We start from the raw sequence: 20,278 nt of genomic DNA on the forward strand, positions 1-20,278 counted from the left end.
TCAGAACTACCTTTATTCATTTTTAGTTTTCAAAATCCATGAAAATTTTTACCTACCTGAGCAATATGCCTCCAATGGCCAACTTCAGACTCAAGTCTTGAAACTTCATTTGACAATCTGTTTATTTCCTGTTGTGATGAAATGATGTCCCCAAAGTCCATGTCATCATCATGGAAAGCTGAAGCATGATGACTGGTCCCATAGCCGAATGAAGAAGATGCTGTCGTTACTGGTAGGCCGCCAGTTCCCAAATGTACTGACTGAGTGGCTGACTGTAGTTTCAGCAACTGATCCTGTAGAGCAATCTGTCTTGCTTTAAGGTGGCTGATTTCTACCTATATATTTATAATCCATGTTTTGGAGAAGGTTAAAAGAAAAATAATGACCTTTTCACAGATATGTAATATTAAAAGGTTTACTCTGTCTTAAGATTATCCAATGGTAGTACTCTATTAACTGAACCCAAGACTTCCCTAACATCTTAATCATAATACTTTTTATTAAAAAAAAAAATAACAACATGAGCCCAGCTGCAGTGGCAATGAGCAATGGGTAGAGGCTGGAGCCATATAGGAGGCCCAGGTTTGGATTCCAGGTTGACCTGAACATGAAAGATACAGCCACGAATGCACCCATGATTCTGATTGGCTGGAGAGCAGTAGGGAAGTGGGACTGTGGCTTAGTGAGATCCTGAGCTCCTTCTCTCCCTCCCTCTATCTCTCTCAAGAACCTTTTTTTTTTTTTTTTGAGAGGTTTTTGCTCTAGGGTGCGTGCACTCACCAGAGAGACAGAAAGCGAGAAATCATCCCTGGGGGGGATGGCCACACCACAATCTCTACTCCTCCATTCTCCTCTCAGGATCTTGGGCACGCACGCACACGCACCTAGCACGAGTTTAAGCCACCGGGTTCAGGACTCGAACCGCGGTCGACCACATGGGAGTCCAGGAACATCGCCATTATGCTATCTGCTGGTCCCCTGAGTAGAGTTTCAACTGAAGGTTGGGAATATGAAGTCACACCTCAAAAGAACACAGGATCTACCACTGCACCGAATCCATTCTGGGTGAAAGATTACTCAAAACACAAAGTGAGTAACTCAAAACTGAAATAAGCTTTCTGTAAAGTACTGACACTAGACCCAGAAGACCCTCTACTACAATTAAGGAAATTTAATATTAGAGAGATAGCCAACAAGTATTAGGATTTCTACATGTGTAAAGTTAAACAATTAGACAAACAAAAACAAACATGTTATACAACAAAGGTTTTTCATATTAGAGCCCCTTCTCCAGTGGAAATTTATATTAGTGTACAAATTTCTATCATTTTCTCACAAATGACATGAGATAAATTGCATCTCTGGGGAATATGAACATCACAGTGAAAGCAGCAAATAGATTCAGAAAATAGCTCATTCTAGTAAAAAGTACTGAAAACTCATTTTTTTTTTCAGATTTAGTTATAATGCCAAAAAAAGTTGTTAGGATGAGCAAATGGCATAATGGTTAAGTCGCTGGACTCCCACATAGTCGACTGTGATTTGAGTACCAGACCCAGCGGCTTAAAACTCACACAGGGCGTGTGTGTGAGTGCATGCCCAAAAGCCCAAGAGAAGAATGGAGAAGGGATTGCAGTGTGGCCATTCCCCTTAGGGGGTGATATCTCACTTTCTGTCTCTGTCTCTCTAGTGAGCACATGGGCCTACAGCAAAAATCTCTCTCTAAAAATTAAAAAAAAGGGGCCGACAGGTGGCGTGGTGGTTAAGGGTGTTGGGACTCCCACACAGCTGACCAGGGTTCAAGTTCTGAACATGACGACTTGCTTCCTCACTTTCCCCCTTTCAGTCCTTCTCTCGGAGGGAGGGAAAGAAGGAGGAAGAGAGTGAGGGAGAGAGGGATGGGAGGAAAGAAGGAAGTCAGAAAGGAAGGAAGTTAGTTTTTAAAGATTTTTTTAAATGTTGTTGTTATGCAATAGACAATAGACATTTTTTTTTTTTTGGAGAGGTTTTTGCTATAGGGCACGTGTGCTCGCCAGACAGACAGAGACAGACAGAGAGATAGAAAGCGAGAAATCACCCCCCACGGGGGATGGCCACGCCGCAATCACTTCTCTCCATTCTGCTCTCAGGATCTTGGCACGCATGGTCACGTGCCTGGCGATGCAATAGACATTTATACCAAATTGTGATATAGTACAATCTCTAATAATAACTGAGACATTTCCAAACTTGATGTGCCTCTAATATCAATAGTTAAGTAAAAAATAAAATGCCAAATTTTCCACAGTAGTGTTTTTTTTTTTTTTTTGGAGAGATTTTCACTGTAGGGCGCGTGCGCTTGCCAGACAGACAGAGAGAGACATAGAGACAGAAAGCGAGAAATCACCCCCCGGGGGGATGGTCACACCGCAATCCCTTCTCCTCCATTCTCCTCTCAGGATCTTGGGCACGCACGCACACGTGACCGGCGTGAGTTTTAAGCCACCGGGTCCGGGACACGAACCGCGGTTGACTACGTGGGAGTCCAGCGACATAGCCATTACGCTAACTGCTGGTTCCCCACAGTAGTGTTTTCAACTGTGGGGTAAGCATCAGAATCACCTATGGAGGAGCCAGCAGGTGGCATAGTGGTTGAGGCACTAGACTCTCATGTGACCAACTGAGGTTTGAGTCCTGTGTCTGGCATCTTGCTTTCTCACTTTCCCTCTCTCTCTGTCTCTCTCGGGTCAAGTTAAATAATAACAATAATAAATAAAATTAAATAATTCTTTAAAAATAAAAAAGAATCACTTATGGAGCTTTTAAAAATGATCAATACCAGGGCCCTTTCAAGGAACATTAAATTAGAACATTCTGTGAAGGGTAAATTTGTATTTTTAAAAGTGTCACTACTGATTCAGCTGTATGCCCCTGTGTAGGAGCCACTGTTAGATCACAATGTCTAAAAGTCAGTGCTACTCAAAGCTTGGTCCACTGACTAATGGCACAAATGCTCATTATCAGTTCCTGATGAGTACAGAAATTTAAAGAGTAAAACCTGAAGACTGTTAAAGCAATTTGACACTACTTTTATATATGTTCTGAATCTTTTTTTCTTTTTAGAGAGATATATAGGGTGCATGTGCTCACCAAAGAGAGAGAGACAAAAAGTGAGAAATCACCCCCCATAGGGTGATTATGGCCATGCCACAATCTCTTCTCCTCCATTCTCCTCTCAAGATCTTGGGCACACACACATATGCTCCTGGCATGAGTTTTAAGTCACCAAGCCCAGGACTCAAACTGCAAATCGACTACGTGAGATCCAGTGATCTAACCATTACAACACATGTTGGTCCCTATCTTCTGAATCTTTAAAAAAAGAAGGAAGTGGGTTTATAATTTGAACTAGTAACTTTGCTTTCTGTATTCGTTTTATTTTTGTAGTAATTCATTTTTACTTTATAAAATTATCAACTCATAAGATTGAAAATTTAAGTTTTATATTAATTTTTTTTAAGAATTACTTAATTTTACTTATTTATTTTATTTGGCCAGAGAGGGACAGAGTGAGAAAGAGAGAGAGAGGGACAGTCAGAAAACAAGTTGCTAGTTCTGGGATTCAAACCGCAGTCAGCCATGTGGGAGTATGGCACCCTTAACCACCATACCACCTGCTGGCCCCTTGAATTTTTATTTTAGATGTGATATGCTTTTACTTTTCCCTCTAGAATGTCACTGAAAGAGCTAATTAACTTTTTTTAACTTGCCAAAAGGCACATGTACTTGCTGGAGACACACACTGAGAGAGGGAGAGAGAGGAAAAGTGAGAAAGTATTTCCCATGGGAGATGTTCACACCTCAATCCCTTCTCTAAGTCTTTCCGGATTCTGAGCGCACATGCACATGCATGTGTGCTGGTGCATTTTTCAAACTGCCAGGTCCAGGACTCAAACTGCATAGTTTGCTATGTGGGATCCAGCCACGTTATCCACCATGCCACCAGCTGGCCCAATGCATCTAAATTTTAAAAACCCAAATATAAAGTCATAAGAGAAATAAGCATTTAATCAACAAATTAAAGAACACTGAAAAGATCTGGATTGAAAAAACAGGAAATAGTTCAATTCCATGTAAATATTTATTGGACACCATTTATGAACTAAACACCAAAGAGAATTCAATAATAGTGTAATACATGTGAACAGAGCATATATTTGAACATTCAGGATAACATTGGTAAAAATCACATAATATCTATAACCAGCAAAGCAAGGAAAAGTCTATTCTAAAACAACTATTTCAATTAAACTTTAAGAAATCAAGAACTTTTATAAAATGGTGTAAGTTAATTATAATAAATATAATATTGGTTTTCAATGGAAAATGAAATATATCCCAGTACAATAAATATTAACATTTGTAGTCAGAAGTATTTTTTAAAAGACAATGTCATGGGACCAGTAGATGGCATAACGGTTACAATGCTTGAATCCCATGTAGTCAACCACAGTTCGAGTCCCAGACTCGGCATTTAAACTCATTCCGGGCATATGTGCATGTGTGCCCCAAATCCAAAGAGGAGAATGAACTAGAAGGGATTGCAGCATGGCTATCCCCTTAGGGGGTAATCTCTCACTTTCTGTCTCTCTATCTCCCTAGCAAGCACACTTGCCCTATAGCAAACATCTCTCAAAAAAAAAACAAAAAAAAAAAAAAAAACAAAGAAAGAAAAAAAAGAAGTCTTTAGCAATGACCACACCAATTCAAAGCATATTTTAGGAGCCAGCAGGTGGCGTGGCATGGTGGTTAAAGGGGCCGAATTACCACATTGCTGACCACGGTTCAAGTCCCAGACCCGGCAGCTTGCTTTCTTGCTTTCCTTTTCTCTCTCCCTCTGTCTCTGTCTGGTCAAGTTAAAACAACAACAACAAATTGATTTAAATAAATAATTCTTTTTTTAAAAAAAATATTCTAGTTTGATAAAAAAAAAAAACAACACACAGAAATTATAAGCAGCGAATGCCTGAAGATATTTTATAGAGAAACTTTTTATCTTTTAGAAAATAAAATTAGGGGCTGGCAGGTGGAATGGTGGTTAAGGTGCTGGATTCCCACATGGCCAGTGATAGTTTGAGTCCTGGACCTGGTGGCTTGCTTTCTCATTTACTCCCTCTTCTCCCTGTCTGTCTCTGGTCAAATTAAAAAATAATAAATAAAATCACATATTTTTTTTTTTAAAAAGTAAGAAGTAAACTTTACAAAGATTAGTTTATATGACTACACTTAATAGAAACGCTTACAAAGTTATTTTAAAATCAGTGATACCAGGACCAGCAATTAGCATAATGGCTATGTCGCTGGACTCCCATGTAGTCAACCATGGTTCGAGTCCTGGACCTAGTGGCTTAAACTCATGCCAGACGCACGTGCATGTATGCCCAAGATCCCAAGAGGAGAATGGAGGAGAAGGGATCGCGGCGTGGCCATCCCTCCTGGGGGGTGATTTCTCACTTTTTATCTCTCTGTCTCTCTCTTTCTGGCAAGTACACACACCCTACAGCAAAAAACAAAAATCAGTGATACCAATCTGAGCTGGGAATTATTAAATTCAACACCCTTTCAATACTCTTGTGGATCTGAATATAGCTTGATTTATTTTATAACTCTTAAAAACCTTCCTAATACAACACAGTGAAATAAATAATAAATAAGTGTAACATCTTTACCTCTTTCTGTTGTAGTTGATTTCGGTAACTTGTAGATTGGTGCTTTATTTGAAGTTCTGATGCTTCATGCTTCTCTTCTAGATCAGTACAAAGTTTTCTAAGTCTTTCATTCTAAAAGCAAAGGAAAAAGTAATTGCAACAAAAGACCGCAAATAAAACGTTAGTAACAGTCATGTGCATAGCATATAAGACATACTGCTTCATACAAAAAATGATGTGAAAATCAAATATCTCAGCATTCTGAGATTCTGAGATATTTATTCATTTAAAACAGATTTTCAAATTCAAGTTACAAATGCATTAAGCACATTTACATAAAGCTTGCGTAATTCTAAAAAAAGAGTAACATTTTGCTGAGTTTGACTTTCTGCTAAAAAATAGCTATGATCAGGACCAGCAGTTAGCATAATGGCTATGTCGCTGAACTCCCATGTAGCCAATCGCGGTTCGAGTTCCAGACCCAGTGGCTTAAACTCATGCCAGGCGCGTGTGCGTGCGTGCCCAAGATCCCGAGAGGAGAATGGAGGAGAAGTGATTGCAGTGTGGCCATCCCCGTAGGGGGTGATTTCTTGCTTTTTCTCTCTGTCTCTCTCTCTCTGTCTTTCTGGCGAGTGCATGTGCCCTAAAGCAAAAACCTCTCCAAAAACAAAAACAAAGAAACCAAACTCAAAAAAAAAAAAAAAAAATTAGCTATGACCAATGTTTCCCCCATCTTTTTATCAAGTGTCTAGCTTATAGTAAGCAATACATGTGTAGTTAATGAATGGATTACACGTCTGGGCTTTTGTTTTCTCTCTGAACAGTCAAACTATTTATTTTCAGGTTTTTGTTACAGGACACATGTGCCCACAAGAGAGAAAGAGAGATGGAAAGTGAGAAATCACCCTCCAAAGGGGACAGCCACATAGCAATCCCTTTTTTTTTTTTTTTTTCCTTTTTTTTGGAGAGGTTTTTGTTCAATGGTGACAGTGAGGGAGAGCAGACCCAGCAGCTTAAAAATCACAAGAAAATAGATAAAAATTAAATAAATGTATTAAAAAAAAAGACTGTCACTTTAAAAAGAGCCTCTTTCAAGGCAACACAATTTCTGCTAAAATTGAAGAACAAACATCAAATGTATAGTGAAGCCTGGGTGAAAATGGTAAAATCACTGATTTTACAAAAAATTTATGGGGACAATTGTCAAAATAAATCAGCAGTTTACAAACAGATCATTTGTTTTAAAAGGGGGCAAAATGATGTTGAAGACATCAACTACATTAATTTGTGAGGAAAAAAATCATTTTGCTTATTCCTTCACTGAACATGACCAAGGATCAAGAGCAGAAACAGTACCCAAGACCATAACCACCTTGACTGGTTTAGCTTACACAATTCTATTAGAAAAATTAAAGCTGAGGGACCAGAAGTGAGCATAATGGCTATGTCGCTGGACTCCCATGTAGGTGAACGCAGTTTGAGTCCTGGACCCAGTGGCTTAAACTCACGCCGGGCACATGTGCATGCGTGCCGAAGATCCCGAGAGGAGAATGGAGGAGAAGGGATTGTGGCGTGACCATCCCCACTGGGGGGTGATTTCTCGCTTTTGTCTCTCTGTCTCTCTCTGTCTGTCTGGCGAGTGCACACGCCCTATAGCAAAAATCCTCAAAAAAAAAAAAAAAAAAAGAAAAGAAAAATTAAAGATGAGCAACCCTTCTCAATAGGTACCAAAACTGTTCTGTCCAAATCTGACACAGAAGCAGAGATTTTGTTTTTTTGGATTTTTTTATTGCCAGGGGGTACCTGCACTTACCAGAAACAGAGAGACAGAGAGACAGTGAGGGAGAGCAGAAAGTACCCCCACAAAGGGATGTGGTTACACCACAATTCCTTTTCATCCATTTCCCATCCTGCCGGGATTAGGGGCACACATGCATATACACCCATTGTGTTTTTCAAGCTAGCAGAGCTGAGATTCGAACAGTGGTTAATTTGAGATCTAGCTCCCTTAATTAGTGAGCACAGAGGTAGCCTCTAAGAGCAGAGCTTTCGATGAAAATTTTAAACAAGTAAAGTCAAATCCTGAAGCACTGCTTCAAAGACTTTTTTTTTTTTTAAGAGTTTTTTTGTCATAGTATGCGTGCACTCACCAGAGAGAGACAGTGAGAGGGAAAGTGGGTGATTTCCCCCCTGGGGTGGCCACACCAGAATCCCTCCTCCTCCATTCTCTTCCTAGGATTTTGGGCACACACGCACATATAGTACCTGGCATGATTTTCAAGCCACCAGGTCAAGGACTCAAACCACGGTCACCCATGTGGGAGTCCAGCAACATAACCACTAAGCCCTCTGCTGGCCCCTCTTCAAAGAATTTTAACAGGAGATGACACATGGCTTTACCATTATGGTCCTGAAGACAAAGCATAACCAAAGCAATGGCTACCAACAGGTGAAACTGAGCCAGTCAAAGCAAAAGTGAACCAACAAGAGCAAATGTATTATCTACAGTTTTTGGGGATGCATAAGGTATTTTGCTTGTTGTTTTTCTCAAGGCTCAAAGAACGACATCTGCTTATTATGAGTGTTTTGAAAAAGCTGAAGCCTTAGCAGAAAAATGCCCAGAGAAGCTTTCTCTACCATGCTGCTCTTACTTACTCCTCTCAACAAAGGCAATTTTTTGAGAGGATCCATGGGAAATCACTAGGCATCTACCTTATAGTACTAATATAACTCCGTCTGACTTATGTTTCTTAATATTATAAAATATTTAAAGGATACCCATTGTTCTTCATTAAATAAAGTTTAAAAAGACTGTATTAACATAGTTTAATTCCCAGGACCCTCAGTTCTTTTTTTTTTTTTCTTCTTTTTTTGGAGAGGTTCTTTTACTATATGGCACATGTGCTCACCAGAAAGAGAGAAAGACAGAGAGACAGAAAGCAAGAAATCACCCCTGGGGTGGTGGGGTGGGGGTGGCCACGCCACAATCCCTTCTCCTCTTGGGATCTTGGGCACGCACGCACACGCGCCTGGTGTGAGTTTAAGCCACCGGGTCCAGGACTCAAACCGTGGTCGACTACATGGGAGTCCAATGACAATAGCCATTATGCTAACTGCTGGTCCCAGGACCCTCAGTTCTTTAAGGATGCATTAAATGGCTAGTGTCACAGCTTACAAAAGTGCCTTAAACTTGCCACCTGCAGCGTGCGAGATGCCCAGTACGCAGAGCCAGCACCGAGAGGACTACTGCTAAGACTGAGCACCCCACGGCCAATGCTCCCCGAGAATAGAAATCCCGCCAGATCAATTCCCAGCCTCCAGGGTGGCATCGGTGGCAGAGAACTGCATTAACTACCAGCAGGGGACCCCCCCCACAAGGTGTTTCTGGTGCAGACGGTCAAACAAGCCAGCATAGAGGATGTCCCGGGAAGAGGACATAAGTATCGCCTTAAATTTTCCATGGAAGAAATTATCCAAAAACAAGTTACAGTGAACTGCACAGCTAAAGTACTTTATCCTCCTGTGGGCCAAGCTACTGCACCAGAAGTCAACTTTACATTTGAAGGAGAAATTGGAAAGAACCCAGATGAAGAAGATAACACATTTTATCAAAGACTCAAGTCCATGAAGGAACCACTAGAAGCACAAAATATTCCAGACAGTTTGGAAACGTATCTCCAGAAATGAAGCCAGTTCGACACTTAGCCTGGGTTGCCTGTGGTTATATAATATGGCAGAATTCTACAGAAAATACCTGGTATAAAATGGCAAAGATTCAAACTGTCAAGCAAGTGCAAAGAAATGGCAACTTTATTGAATTAGACTACACTATTCTACTTCATGACATTGCATCTCACGAGATTATTCCTTGGCAAATGCAAGTTCTCTGGCATCCACAACATGGTACTGAAGTCAAACATAATAGCCATCTGCCAAAGGAAGAACAACTGGAATAAACGGAGACCCTAACACTGGGACAACGTGTGAAGTGTCCATTAATGATGTGTATGACATCCTCACCTGTATCTGGCTTAAGGGACCAAAGTGTCACTTTGTATACATGTCCTGATTATAGTCTAGAACCATACAAGATGCCATAATGAAAAGTGTTACTACATAAAAATGTCTTCATAACACTAATAATGATATATGTAATATTCCATAATAAAGCTTCGATTTTTGGCCTCATAGCATTTAAAAAAAAAAAAGTGCCTTAAACTTGACAGAGCTTATACAGACAAATAAAGATTATGTGTTCTTTCTGTTGGTTTTGGAGACACAAAGAGAGGGAAAGTGAGAAGTCACTCTCCTCAGGGAGGATGGCCACACCAGAATTCCTTCTCCTCCTTTTCCCCTTGAGATTTTAGGTATGCATCCCCACGTGCCCAGTGTGATTTTCAAGCCTATGGTTCTGGGACTCAAACTACAGTCAACCACGTGGGAATCCAGAGTCTTAAACACCATGACACCTGCAGGCCTGCATTTTCATCTTTTAATCCCTTTTTTCATAAACTTTTTTTTTAGACCAGAGGGCACACAGATGGGCAACACTGCGATCCTCTTCCCTCCTATTCTCCATCCAATCAGAATTCAACACACGTGCACTTGGCACCCAGTGTTCTTTTCAACCCTACCATAGCTAAGACTGGCACCCTGATCAGTCATGTGGGATCTGGCTTCTTCTATTCAGCACTCAACTACTTGAGCTACAGAGCTGGCCCTCAAGCTTTGTTTTTGTTTTTTTGCCCCCTAGGTTCAGTAAGGGTACTTGTACTCGCAGGAGAAAGGAGAGGGAGTGAGAAATCACCCCCAAGGGGAGGATGGCCATGCCCTTTTCCTTCCTTCTCTTCCATTCTCCTCTCAGGATTCTTGGGCATGCATGCATGTTCCCAGCATGTTTTCAAGTCATTGGGTCCAGGATTTGAACTGTGCACTTGGCCATGTGGAATTTAAACTGTCTTTTGGTAGAATGGTTTTTAAGCTACTAGTCCAGAACTCAAAACTGCAGTCAGCCATATGGGATCCAGCTGCCTTAACCCTCACACCACTTGCTGGCCTGCAAATTCTACAATCTTACCTTGATAATCTAGACCAGAGTTCAATAATGCTTGCAGTAAATATTTTCTTACACCTAATCTCAATATTCCCTTTTTATGGACTAGGAGAGAGTCAAAGATGCTTACCATGGTACTCCAAGATTATCTTTTGCTAAAATAATATTATTAAGTGTTCCCTTCCCTGTTCTTATCCCATGGCTAAATAACTTTCTTTGATCCTTTACAAATAGATCCCACTTTTAAATTCTTTCATTTTTTTTTTCTTAATATAAGTTTTTGCCATAGGGCATGTGCACTTGCAAGAGGGAAACAGAGACAATGACAGGGAATGTGAGAAATCACCCCGTAGGGGGAAGGCCATACCACAATCCCTTTTCCTCCTTTCTCCTCCTGGAGTCTTGGGCACGCACACACACGTGCCTGGCATGATTTTCAAGCCACTGAGTCCAGGACTTGAACCACGGTGGGCCACATGGGAGTGCAGTAATGTAACCACTACACCATCTGCTGGCCCCAAATCCTCTCATTTTCTTAATGGCTTTCCTTTGAACCCTTTCCAAGCTTTCCTCATCCCTATTAAATACAAGGTGTAGAACTAGTCATGCCAAGACGCTTATAGTGATAAAATGAAAATGCTGTTCCTATATTTTTAACCTTCTTTGTATCCAAATATTATTTTAACGTTAGAGAATTAAAAAGCTTTAAGCAGAATTACACTCTTCATATTAAACTCAAAGGTACTGGAACCAGCAGTTAGCGTAATGGCTATGTCGCTGGACTCCCATGTAGTTGACCACAGTTCGAGTCCCAGACCCAGTGGCTTAAACTCACGCCGGGTGCATGTGCGTGCGTGCCCAAGATCCCAAGAGGAGAATGGAGGAGAAGGGATTGTGGCATGGCCATCCCCCCTGGGGTGTGATTTCTCACTTTCTGTCTCTCTGTCTCTGTCTTTCTGGAGAGTGCTGCACCCTGTAGCAAAAACCTCTCCAAAATAAATAAACAAATGTACTGCACAAATAAATGCACTGGCACACTGTCAGAACATAGTAACTCCTTGATAATGATAATTTGTTGCCACTATCATTTGTACACTTGGCAGTTTTCCGACTTCCAGCATATAAAAATACAGATGGAAGCCATGGCTATCCCTTCTGGAGGGTAGTTTCTTAAAACCTCTCTCTCTCTCTCTCTCTCTCTCTCTCTCTTTCTCGACCATATACACATTATAGCAAATTTAACAAATAATAATACTGATGGGACTATTAAAGAGTACAACCTGCAGTAACATATTCTTCATCCAAAGAAGGCTGATAAAGGCTCAAAAAACTGACATAAACAAGAAGTGAGAAGAAATAGAAAAAGGAGGGACTGAAATAAAGTTTTAACAACTTCCATGGATTCAAAAAGAAAAATCTAAGTTTGATGGTAGTCTTTAATTTTCCTTACCTCTGATCTTAAGAGTGCATGATTGGCTTCAATTTCCTTTCTCATAGAATTAGGTAATTCTGCTACAAAAGAAACAGTATATACTGAGTATCTTATCAATAGACATACTAAACAGACATTTTATGAAAAATATATTTCACTTAATTTGAACACAATGGTGGGATGATATGAGGGCAAACTGAGAAAACATATAGCACTTGATTTTCATTACAACATTCCATTGCCACTAATGTTCTTCACTGTCATATAGTCATTCCTTTTGCATTTCTCCTACACCTGAGGATGCCTACCTTTATCCCTTAGAAGTGGTCATTAAAATTTTGGACCAGCAGTTAATGTAATGTCTATGTCGCTGGACTCCCATGTAGTTGACCACGGTTCGAGTCCCAGACCCGGTGGTTTAAATTCACTCCCGGCGCATGTGCATGCGTGCCCAAGATCCCAAGAAGAAAATAGAGGAAAGGGATTGCAGCATGGCCATTCTCCATGGGGGGTGATTTCTCACTTTCTGTCTCTCTGTGTCTCTCTGTCTTCCTGGTGAGCATACCCACCCTATAGCAAAAACCTCTCCAAAAAAAAAAAGTGGTCATTAAAATGTTATTGTTGGAAATTAAGTTTTGCCACATTAAAATTCTACTCTGCTGGTGTATGCTATCATTTTAGATTAAACATAATCACCTGGGATTTAATACCTTATTTCTAACTTCTGTTTCCAATATTATGAATTAATTACCTATAAACAAAGAATCCAAACACGCTAAGAGAAATGTATTAACACAGACACAATATGATTAAAATCGGAATGAGCTGGGTCTGGTTTGTATTCTTCAATGTATCAGCAATGTCAGAGATTAGTGACAAAATGACACTACCAGTGCTGTCTGAAAATCATCGTTCACAGAGTTAGATACTATTATAATAGTATTCTCTTCCTTACTCAAGCACTTTAATATTATAAGGACAACCTTTCTTAACTTTAAGCCAAGAGAAAATAAAAGCAGCATGTACAACATAACAGTGACAGACAGTCCTCTTGCCTTAAAAATCACCAGGAAGGCTTGGGTCTACAGTGTTTGCACATCTTGCTCAAAACTCTGTAAGGAACATCTAATTGCTACTCAGTTAGGAAGATAAATTTAGGATGACAAACTGTTTAATATAGCAATTATTTCAAAGAAGGATTTAAAAGTAAAATCTAATCTGTTTAGGAAGCTAAACTGTTCAATGTATCAATTATTTCAAAGAGGGATTTAAAAGGTTTATCTAGAGTACCGCACCTGCCCACCCCTAGTCAAAAATACACACACACACATGCACACGCACACACACTAAGCCTTTTTAGGAAAAGGAGAGGTATCACACACACACACACACACACACACACACACAAAAACCTCCGACTTTCTCAATGAGGAAAAATATAACATCTACCAATTACTAATAATTACTATTTGCTAAACACAGTTCTAGGAATTTTACAATCATAATTTCATTTAATCCTTTCAACCTCATGATAGGTACAATTATCCCTCATTAACAGATAAGGAAACTGCTTAACTAGAGGTTAAGTATTTAATAATCTGTCAAAGATCCCACAATTTGTAATGCACAGAAATGAAATTTCCATCCATATTCATCTGAATTAAAAGCCCAACCCTGAAAAAAATCAGAATGTTTGGTAAAACAGCAACCTTCTGCTATTATAAACATGAATGATTTTCTTTCTTAAAAAAAAAGAATTATTTTATTAACTTTATTTATTTATTTTAGTTTGACCAGAGGGACAAAGTGAGAGAAAAAGAGAGGGAAAGTGAGAAAGCAAGCCTCCAAGTCTGGGACTCAAACTGCAGCTGGCTATGTGGGAGTCCAGAGCCCTTAGCCAATATGAATGATTTTCAAGTTATACCAGCAGTGTTACTTTGCAAATTTTGTGTTTATTGCTGGTACAGGGCAAATATTCAATAAATACTTGTTGAATAAATAAGTGAACTATATTCTGATACTATTTTTTAGTAATTTACAAAATCTATAAATTGTTAGGCAAGTTCTACTTCAATGCAAAGGGAATGCAATTAATGCGAAAGCATTAAACAACTTTGCAGATTTCTAATCTCCCACTTGTACAATTTTTATTGACTATCTACTACATACCAAAGACAATCCCACACATGGGTAACATAAGGACCAAAAAAAAAGAGTCACAATCCTGAGCTTCAAGGAGAGACAAATTATAACTTAATGTGGTGAATGTTGTCATGAAGAGATTCACAAAGTTCTGTTAGAAATGAGATCAATGGCAACCAATTTAACCTGTGTGAGAGTCAGCATGGTTTCACCAAGTACAGATGTGAGCAGGATCACATAGGAAACTGTCTGCCAGGCAAATGAGGGTGAGAGAGGAAGCAGAGGGAGTTGTGTGGGTACCGTATCTGACAAAGTTCTGTATGACAGAAGCTCTGGGTACAAGCACACATATGTACATAAGTTTGCATATGTTTAGATATGACAGTATAACAAATAGAAAAGGTAGGCTGAAACCTGGCAAGATAGCTACTTAGCCTTCCAAAACTAAGAGGTTTCGATTTTATCCTGTCAGTAACAGAGTTAAGATGTTTTTAAAAAATTAGTTTTTAGAAAAAGTAACTACCGGGAACCAGCAGTTAGCGTAATGGCTATGTTGCTGGACTCCCACGTAGTCAACCGCGGTTCGTGTCCTGGACCCGGTGGCTTAAACTCACGCCGGGCGCATGTGCGTGCGTGCCCAAGATCCTGAGAGGAGAATGGAGGAGAAGGGATTGCGGCATGACCATCCCCTCTGGGGGGTGATTTCTCGCTTTCTGTCTCTCTGTCTGTCTCTGTCTATCTGGCGAGCGCACGTGCCCTATAGCGAAAACCTCTCCAAAAAAAGAAAAAGTAACTACCAATACAACAGAAAATGGATTGGAGTAGGGCAAACTGGGTGACAGTACATGAAAGAGAAACAGTCCCTGGGAGAGATTCTGAGGATCTGAACTAAGGAAGCAGGAGTAATAAAGGAAAGGACAATTCTCACATAGGATGAACAAGGTTTAGTGACTAACTAGAAGGAGATGAAAGAGACAAAACAGAGACATGAAAAATTCTGGTTTAGAAAAGCGTGTAGGTAGTGAAAGCACTGAGACTGAGAGTGCAGGAGCATCATTCAGTGGGAAAAAAATGAATTCCACCTTAATTCTGCAAGAGGCGACACACAGAGGGATGCACATTTCCTGGCTTAGGATCAACAGAACAGCCAACTGTTTTCATCCTTTCTGTTTCATCCTTTCTAGGATACAAGGGAAGACTAATCATTGCTCATAGTTATCTAACCCTTCTCTACTTCTGACTTCAAAGTCCCATGACCTTTTTCCTGGACACAGGAAGAAGTCCTTTCACTCCCATTCCCCAACCTGTACCACCTGATGGACCTCACCCACAAAGACTTGAAGGAGCAGTAAAATGGATTTCACCAGCTCTTCAATCTTCCGTCCAAATAGACCCCACAGAAATTCTAAACATAAACATCTCTTTCTATAGCAACCATCCTTCTCAATTTCAACCAAATAAATATGAAGGCTCAGTTAAATCATGATTTAAAAAATTAAACCAGAATGCTGATTAATAAGCCACCTGTTCTCATCCCAAAGACTAGGTCATTATCTCCCTGGAGGCTGACCTAGATGGGAATGTAAAAACTCTTTTGATCCAAAGGACACTTGTTGAAAGAAATTTCAAAACAGTAATCAACCACTGATTACCAGGTAAATGTAACTCTGTGCCACTACAAACCAGTAAAAAAAAAAAGGGGAAAGGGGGGGTGGTTAAAAAATGAGTGACGGTTGCTCAGGATACCCAAAGACTAGGGTATCATCATTGCTGTACTGACGAAATGTGGGGGGAAACTGGGTATTTATACACAAAAATACATTTTCAGCTGGAACGCCTCAATGTGTCATTACGAAAAAAATATACAAGAATAGAAAGACATACCCATGTTTCACTAACAACATAATCAAGAATGGATAAGAGAATCGCCAAATGTTTTTAATTATGAGTTATATCAATTGTTACAAAAATAGATACAAAAAAGCGACTATTTGCCATACACAATTTTTCAAACTGGGTCAAAATAAGGGAAGACTGATCGAAGTTAGACCCGCCCCCCAAACTGAGGGCAAAATAAGTGTCGGGCGGGGATGAAGCACACAAAATAAACACTACTCAACGCAGAGGCGGTTTCGCTCTGCTTGATATGGCGAGTACTCAGAGCGAGGGGAGCCGAACTCCGGTCCCGACCCCAGTGGTCCCGCAAGCACAGAAACGGCTGAGAAGGTGCCGGAGAAGGGGGGTACCGAGCAAAGTCCTCTGCGACCCGTCCGCGTCTCCGGGTGGACCGACGTGGGAAGCAAGCCCTCCCTCCCCTCGCTCCAGCTGTTACCTTCCACTTCCTCCGTGCCCTCCAACAGCATGTCCTTGGTGAAGTCTGAAATCTGTCCGGTGAAGGAAGCCAGGCTGCCCCCGACCTGACCCAGAGACTGGCTCAAGCCGGAGCCGAGGCCCCCAAACCAGGACGACATCGCTGCGGGTTGAGAAGACGACCCCAGAAGAGAGTCCAGCGCCGCCGGCCGACCCCGCCAAACGCCCTGGAACCCCTGCCCTGGCAACACTATGACAAATCACAACACTCGGGATTCGTTAACTCCGCCCGAGGCGCCCACCAACGGCCAGGTTCTGCCTCAGAACGCAGAGGTTCGGCCTGGGACTTTAGCGGGGCCCGCCGCTAGTGCCACCGACACGCCCTCACGGCCTCCACTCATTCCCGCGACTTCCCACCGTCCGATGGGACCACTTCTTCCTCCGCTTCAGCACCTTCCCCCAGCTCTGTGATAAACTCCTTCCGTGACAACCCCCCCCCCCCCCGGCCCCGGCCGCCATGACACCCGCTCTAAAAGCGGCAGCGGATCATAGAGAGGCCGCCCGTGGGGTAGAAAGGCCCCTCGAAGCCGCCGGACGTGTCCTGGGCGCAAGGGAGCCTGGGATGGCGGAGGACCGCGGGGGCGAGCTGGCGGGGCCGGTACTCCCAGTCCAGGGCAAGGTCGGCTTCCACGTAACCAGCTGGCTTGGGCTGCGGGAAGGACAGCCAGGAGAGCAGGCTGCGACGTGGCTGAGTTTTGATGCGGATCCGACCCTTGGCCCCCGTGGACATAACCCAGGAGCTTTACAGACCCTACTGTGGTGTTGACACCTGAATGTTTTATTTCTAGTTACACCCGCGAAGGCTCAGAGGTGCGGGGAGACTTGGCGGGGTCGACCCACTGCGCAGGAAGGCTTGAAGTAACTTATCACACGTTGTCGTATCGATTATCCAGCCTCTGAAGGGCTGCTCTGTGCCCGGAATTGTGGAAACAACTGAGGATACAAGATACAGAGGACGGGTTGCAAATTCGAGTGTCCACGCAGGAAACACATTGATTACTTTCTATGGGCGTTCCCTCTGGTGGCTGTCCTCACAGCTGAAACTAGTTGTACAGCGAACTTGATTCCTGAAGCCGATTTCAACCATGAAGTGAAAACATAGACAACCCTTTTGCGAAAGGATTCGTTACAGGACTGCACGACAGCTTAATAGAGAAGAAATACTGTTGTAAAGTAAAACCATCCGTGCTTTCATATTGTGCTAGCTATGCAAGGCCCTATCCCCTCCCCAGGTCCTCAGTTACACGAACTGATTCTGACACACCGGTGTCCTGCTTGCTTGCTTTCCTTCCTAAAGGAAGAACGGTTCTCCTGTGACTTTCAAGCACTTGACGCAGTGGTACGAGCACACACCCACACCTGGCCAGGGACAGTACTAGGTGTTTTTTGTTTGGAAAAGATGTAACAGGAAAGAGAAAGGAGAAAAGATATGACATGTTTGTTCTTTTAAGCAAAGCACAGAATACACTGGCATCTTTCTCTGACTTCTCATAGGAGGGGCTGCCACAGACTGCACTGTTTGCAAAAAAGAACGCTTGGGAATGCCTCCAGTATTTGATATCTGATAGTATCAGGCAATAGCAGCTCTCCCTGAAATCTGAGTGCTTTGAAAAGAAAATGTTCATCTCCTCCCAGAAGTGTATATTAAATCCTCTCTGTGTATTTATGTGAATGACGTCATAGCCTGGGGGAAGAAGGTACAGACTCCATTCTGACTGCCGACTTCTGTCACTTAGCTGTATGACCTTGGGTATGTTAACCTCTCTGTGCATCAATTTCTCATTGAAAATGGAGAATGGGGGACCAGCAGATGGCGTAATGGTTATGTTGCTGTACTCCCATGTAGTTGACTGCAGTTCGAGTCCAGGACCCGGAGGCTTAAAACTCACACTAGGCCTGTGTGCGTGCGTGACCAAAATCCCAAAAGGAGACTGGAGGAGAAAGGACTGTGGGGTGGCCACCCTCCCAGGGAGTGATTTCTTGCTTTCTTTCTCTCTAGCAAGTGGACGCACCCTATAGCAAAAATCTCTCCAAAAGAAAAAAAAAAGAAAGAGAGAGAGAATGATAATAATTATGCTTACTGGCCGAGTTTGTAGGAAAATTAAATAAGGTGTTTGTTTGTTTAAGAGAGATTTTTGCTCTAAGGAACTTGCACTCGCCGAAGCGATAGACAGAAAGTGAGAAATCACATCCTTCCCCCTGGGGGGGCAGGGCTGGTGGCCACACTGCAATCCCTTGTCGTCCATTCTTCTCTCAGGATTTTGGGCACACACACGTATGTGCCTGGCGTGAGTTTTAAGCCACCAGGTCTGGGACTTGAATTGCAGTCAACTATGCAGGAGTCCAGCAACGTAACCATTACAACATCTGCTGATCCCAAATGAGGTAATATTTTTAAGTGCTTGGAACAGTACTGGCACAGCCTGGTACTGGTGAGTTCTAAAAAAAGTTTCTAAGATGTGTCACATAGATGATCAGTAGCTTATTAATGTGTCTGCCATTATTCTAGGCACTGGGGATACACCAAGAGAAAAACACATGCAGTGTTAAGTGTCATGAAATTTGCATCCTAATGGGAAGGCACAGATAATAAATAAAATGTAATGAATGTAAGACAGGTGGTAATGACTGCTGTGGGACTTATAGGGATAAAATGATATCGATGATATGGGAAGGACAAGGGAGGGGCATCATAGAAGACCTCAATATTTTAAAAAAAGACTTTGCTTTTTTTTAAATATTGCTATAGGGTATATGTGCTCACGAGAGAAAGAAAGCCCACCAGGGGCCAGCAAGGTGATGTGGTGATTAAGGCAGCTGAATCCCACATGGCCAACTGCATGATTCAAGTTTTTGACCTGGCAGCTTGAAAAACGCACTACACACATGTATGTGTGTGCCCAAAAGTCCTCAGAGAGTGGAGGAGAAGGGATTGCAGCATGATCATCTACCCTGGATAGTGCTTTCTCTCCTTTCCTCTGTCTCTGGAGTAATGTGCCCTCTAGCAAACTTAAAAAAAAAAAAAGGTTTCTGGAAAAATGGAATACAAAGTTATTTAAAAATACAAGTTTATTGGGGGCCAGCAGGTGGCATGGTGGCTAAAGACACTGGACTCCTACATGACTCTCTCTCTCTCTCTCTCTCTGTCTGTCTGTCTCTCTTTCTCTCTCTCTCTATGTGTGTGTGTGTGTGTGTGTGTGTGTGTGTGTCCATCTCTGGGCAAATTAAAAGTATAATAATAATAAAGTTAAATAAAAATAATTTTTTTTAAAAAATACAAGTGTATTTTTTTAAAAGAGGGGATGATACCAGGTGGCATGGTGGTTAAGGTGTTAGACTCCCAAATGGTTCAAGTCCTAGACCTGGTAACTTGTTTTCTCACTTTCCCTCCTCTGTCTCTCCCTCTCTGTCTCTCACTGATCAAATTAATAATAATAATAAATAAAATTAAATAAGTAATTTTTTTATTTGAGAGAGAGATTTTTGCTATAGGGCACTTGCACTCACCAGAGAGACAGACAGCAAGAAATCACCCCCTGGGGAGATGGCCACACCACAGTCCCTTCTCCTCCATTCTCCTCTCAGGATTATGGG

General features: G+C 41.7%; 1 protein-coding gene and 1 pseudogene across 2 annotated transcripts in view; one reads left to right on the top strand and one right to left on the bottom strand.

Moving 5' to 3' along the window:
- The window catches only part of TRIP11 (thyroid hormone receptor interactor 11), a 95,094-nt gene extending 77,993 nt beyond the window's left edge, over positions 1 to 17,101 (bottom strand). The window contains exons 1-4 of one of the 2 annotated variants that reach the window (XM_014590642.2): positions 16,647 to 17,101; positions 12,191 to 12,249; positions 5,709 to 5,819; positions 57 to 335 (exon numbers count right to left, since the gene is read on the bottom strand). In XM_014590642.2, coding sequence (XP_014446128.2) covers positions 57 to 335; positions 5,709 to 5,819; positions 12,191 to 12,249; positions 16,647 to 16,785 — 588 coding nt within the window. In that variant the 5' untranslated portion in view covers positions 16,786 to 17,101. Of the gene's footprint in view, positions 1 to 56; positions 336 to 5,708; positions 5,820 to 12,190; positions 12,253 to 16,646 lie in introns of both variants that reach the window. The other variant, XM_006155804.2, reaches the window with a different exon arrangement.
- Positions 7,014 to 9,666, top strand: LOC102477329 (latexin pseudogene; annotated as a pseudogene).
- Positions 17,102 to 20,278: the final 3,177 nt, after the last annotated feature.

This window comes from Tupaia chinensis, unplaced genomic scaffold (genome assembly GCF_000334495.1).
Source record: "Tupaia chinensis unplaced genomic scaffold, TupChi_1.0 Scaffold000469_1, whole genome shotgun sequence".
Classification (NCBI taxonomy): Eukaryota; Metazoa; Chordata; class Mammalia; order Scandentia; family Tupaiidae; genus Tupaia; species Tupaia belangeri.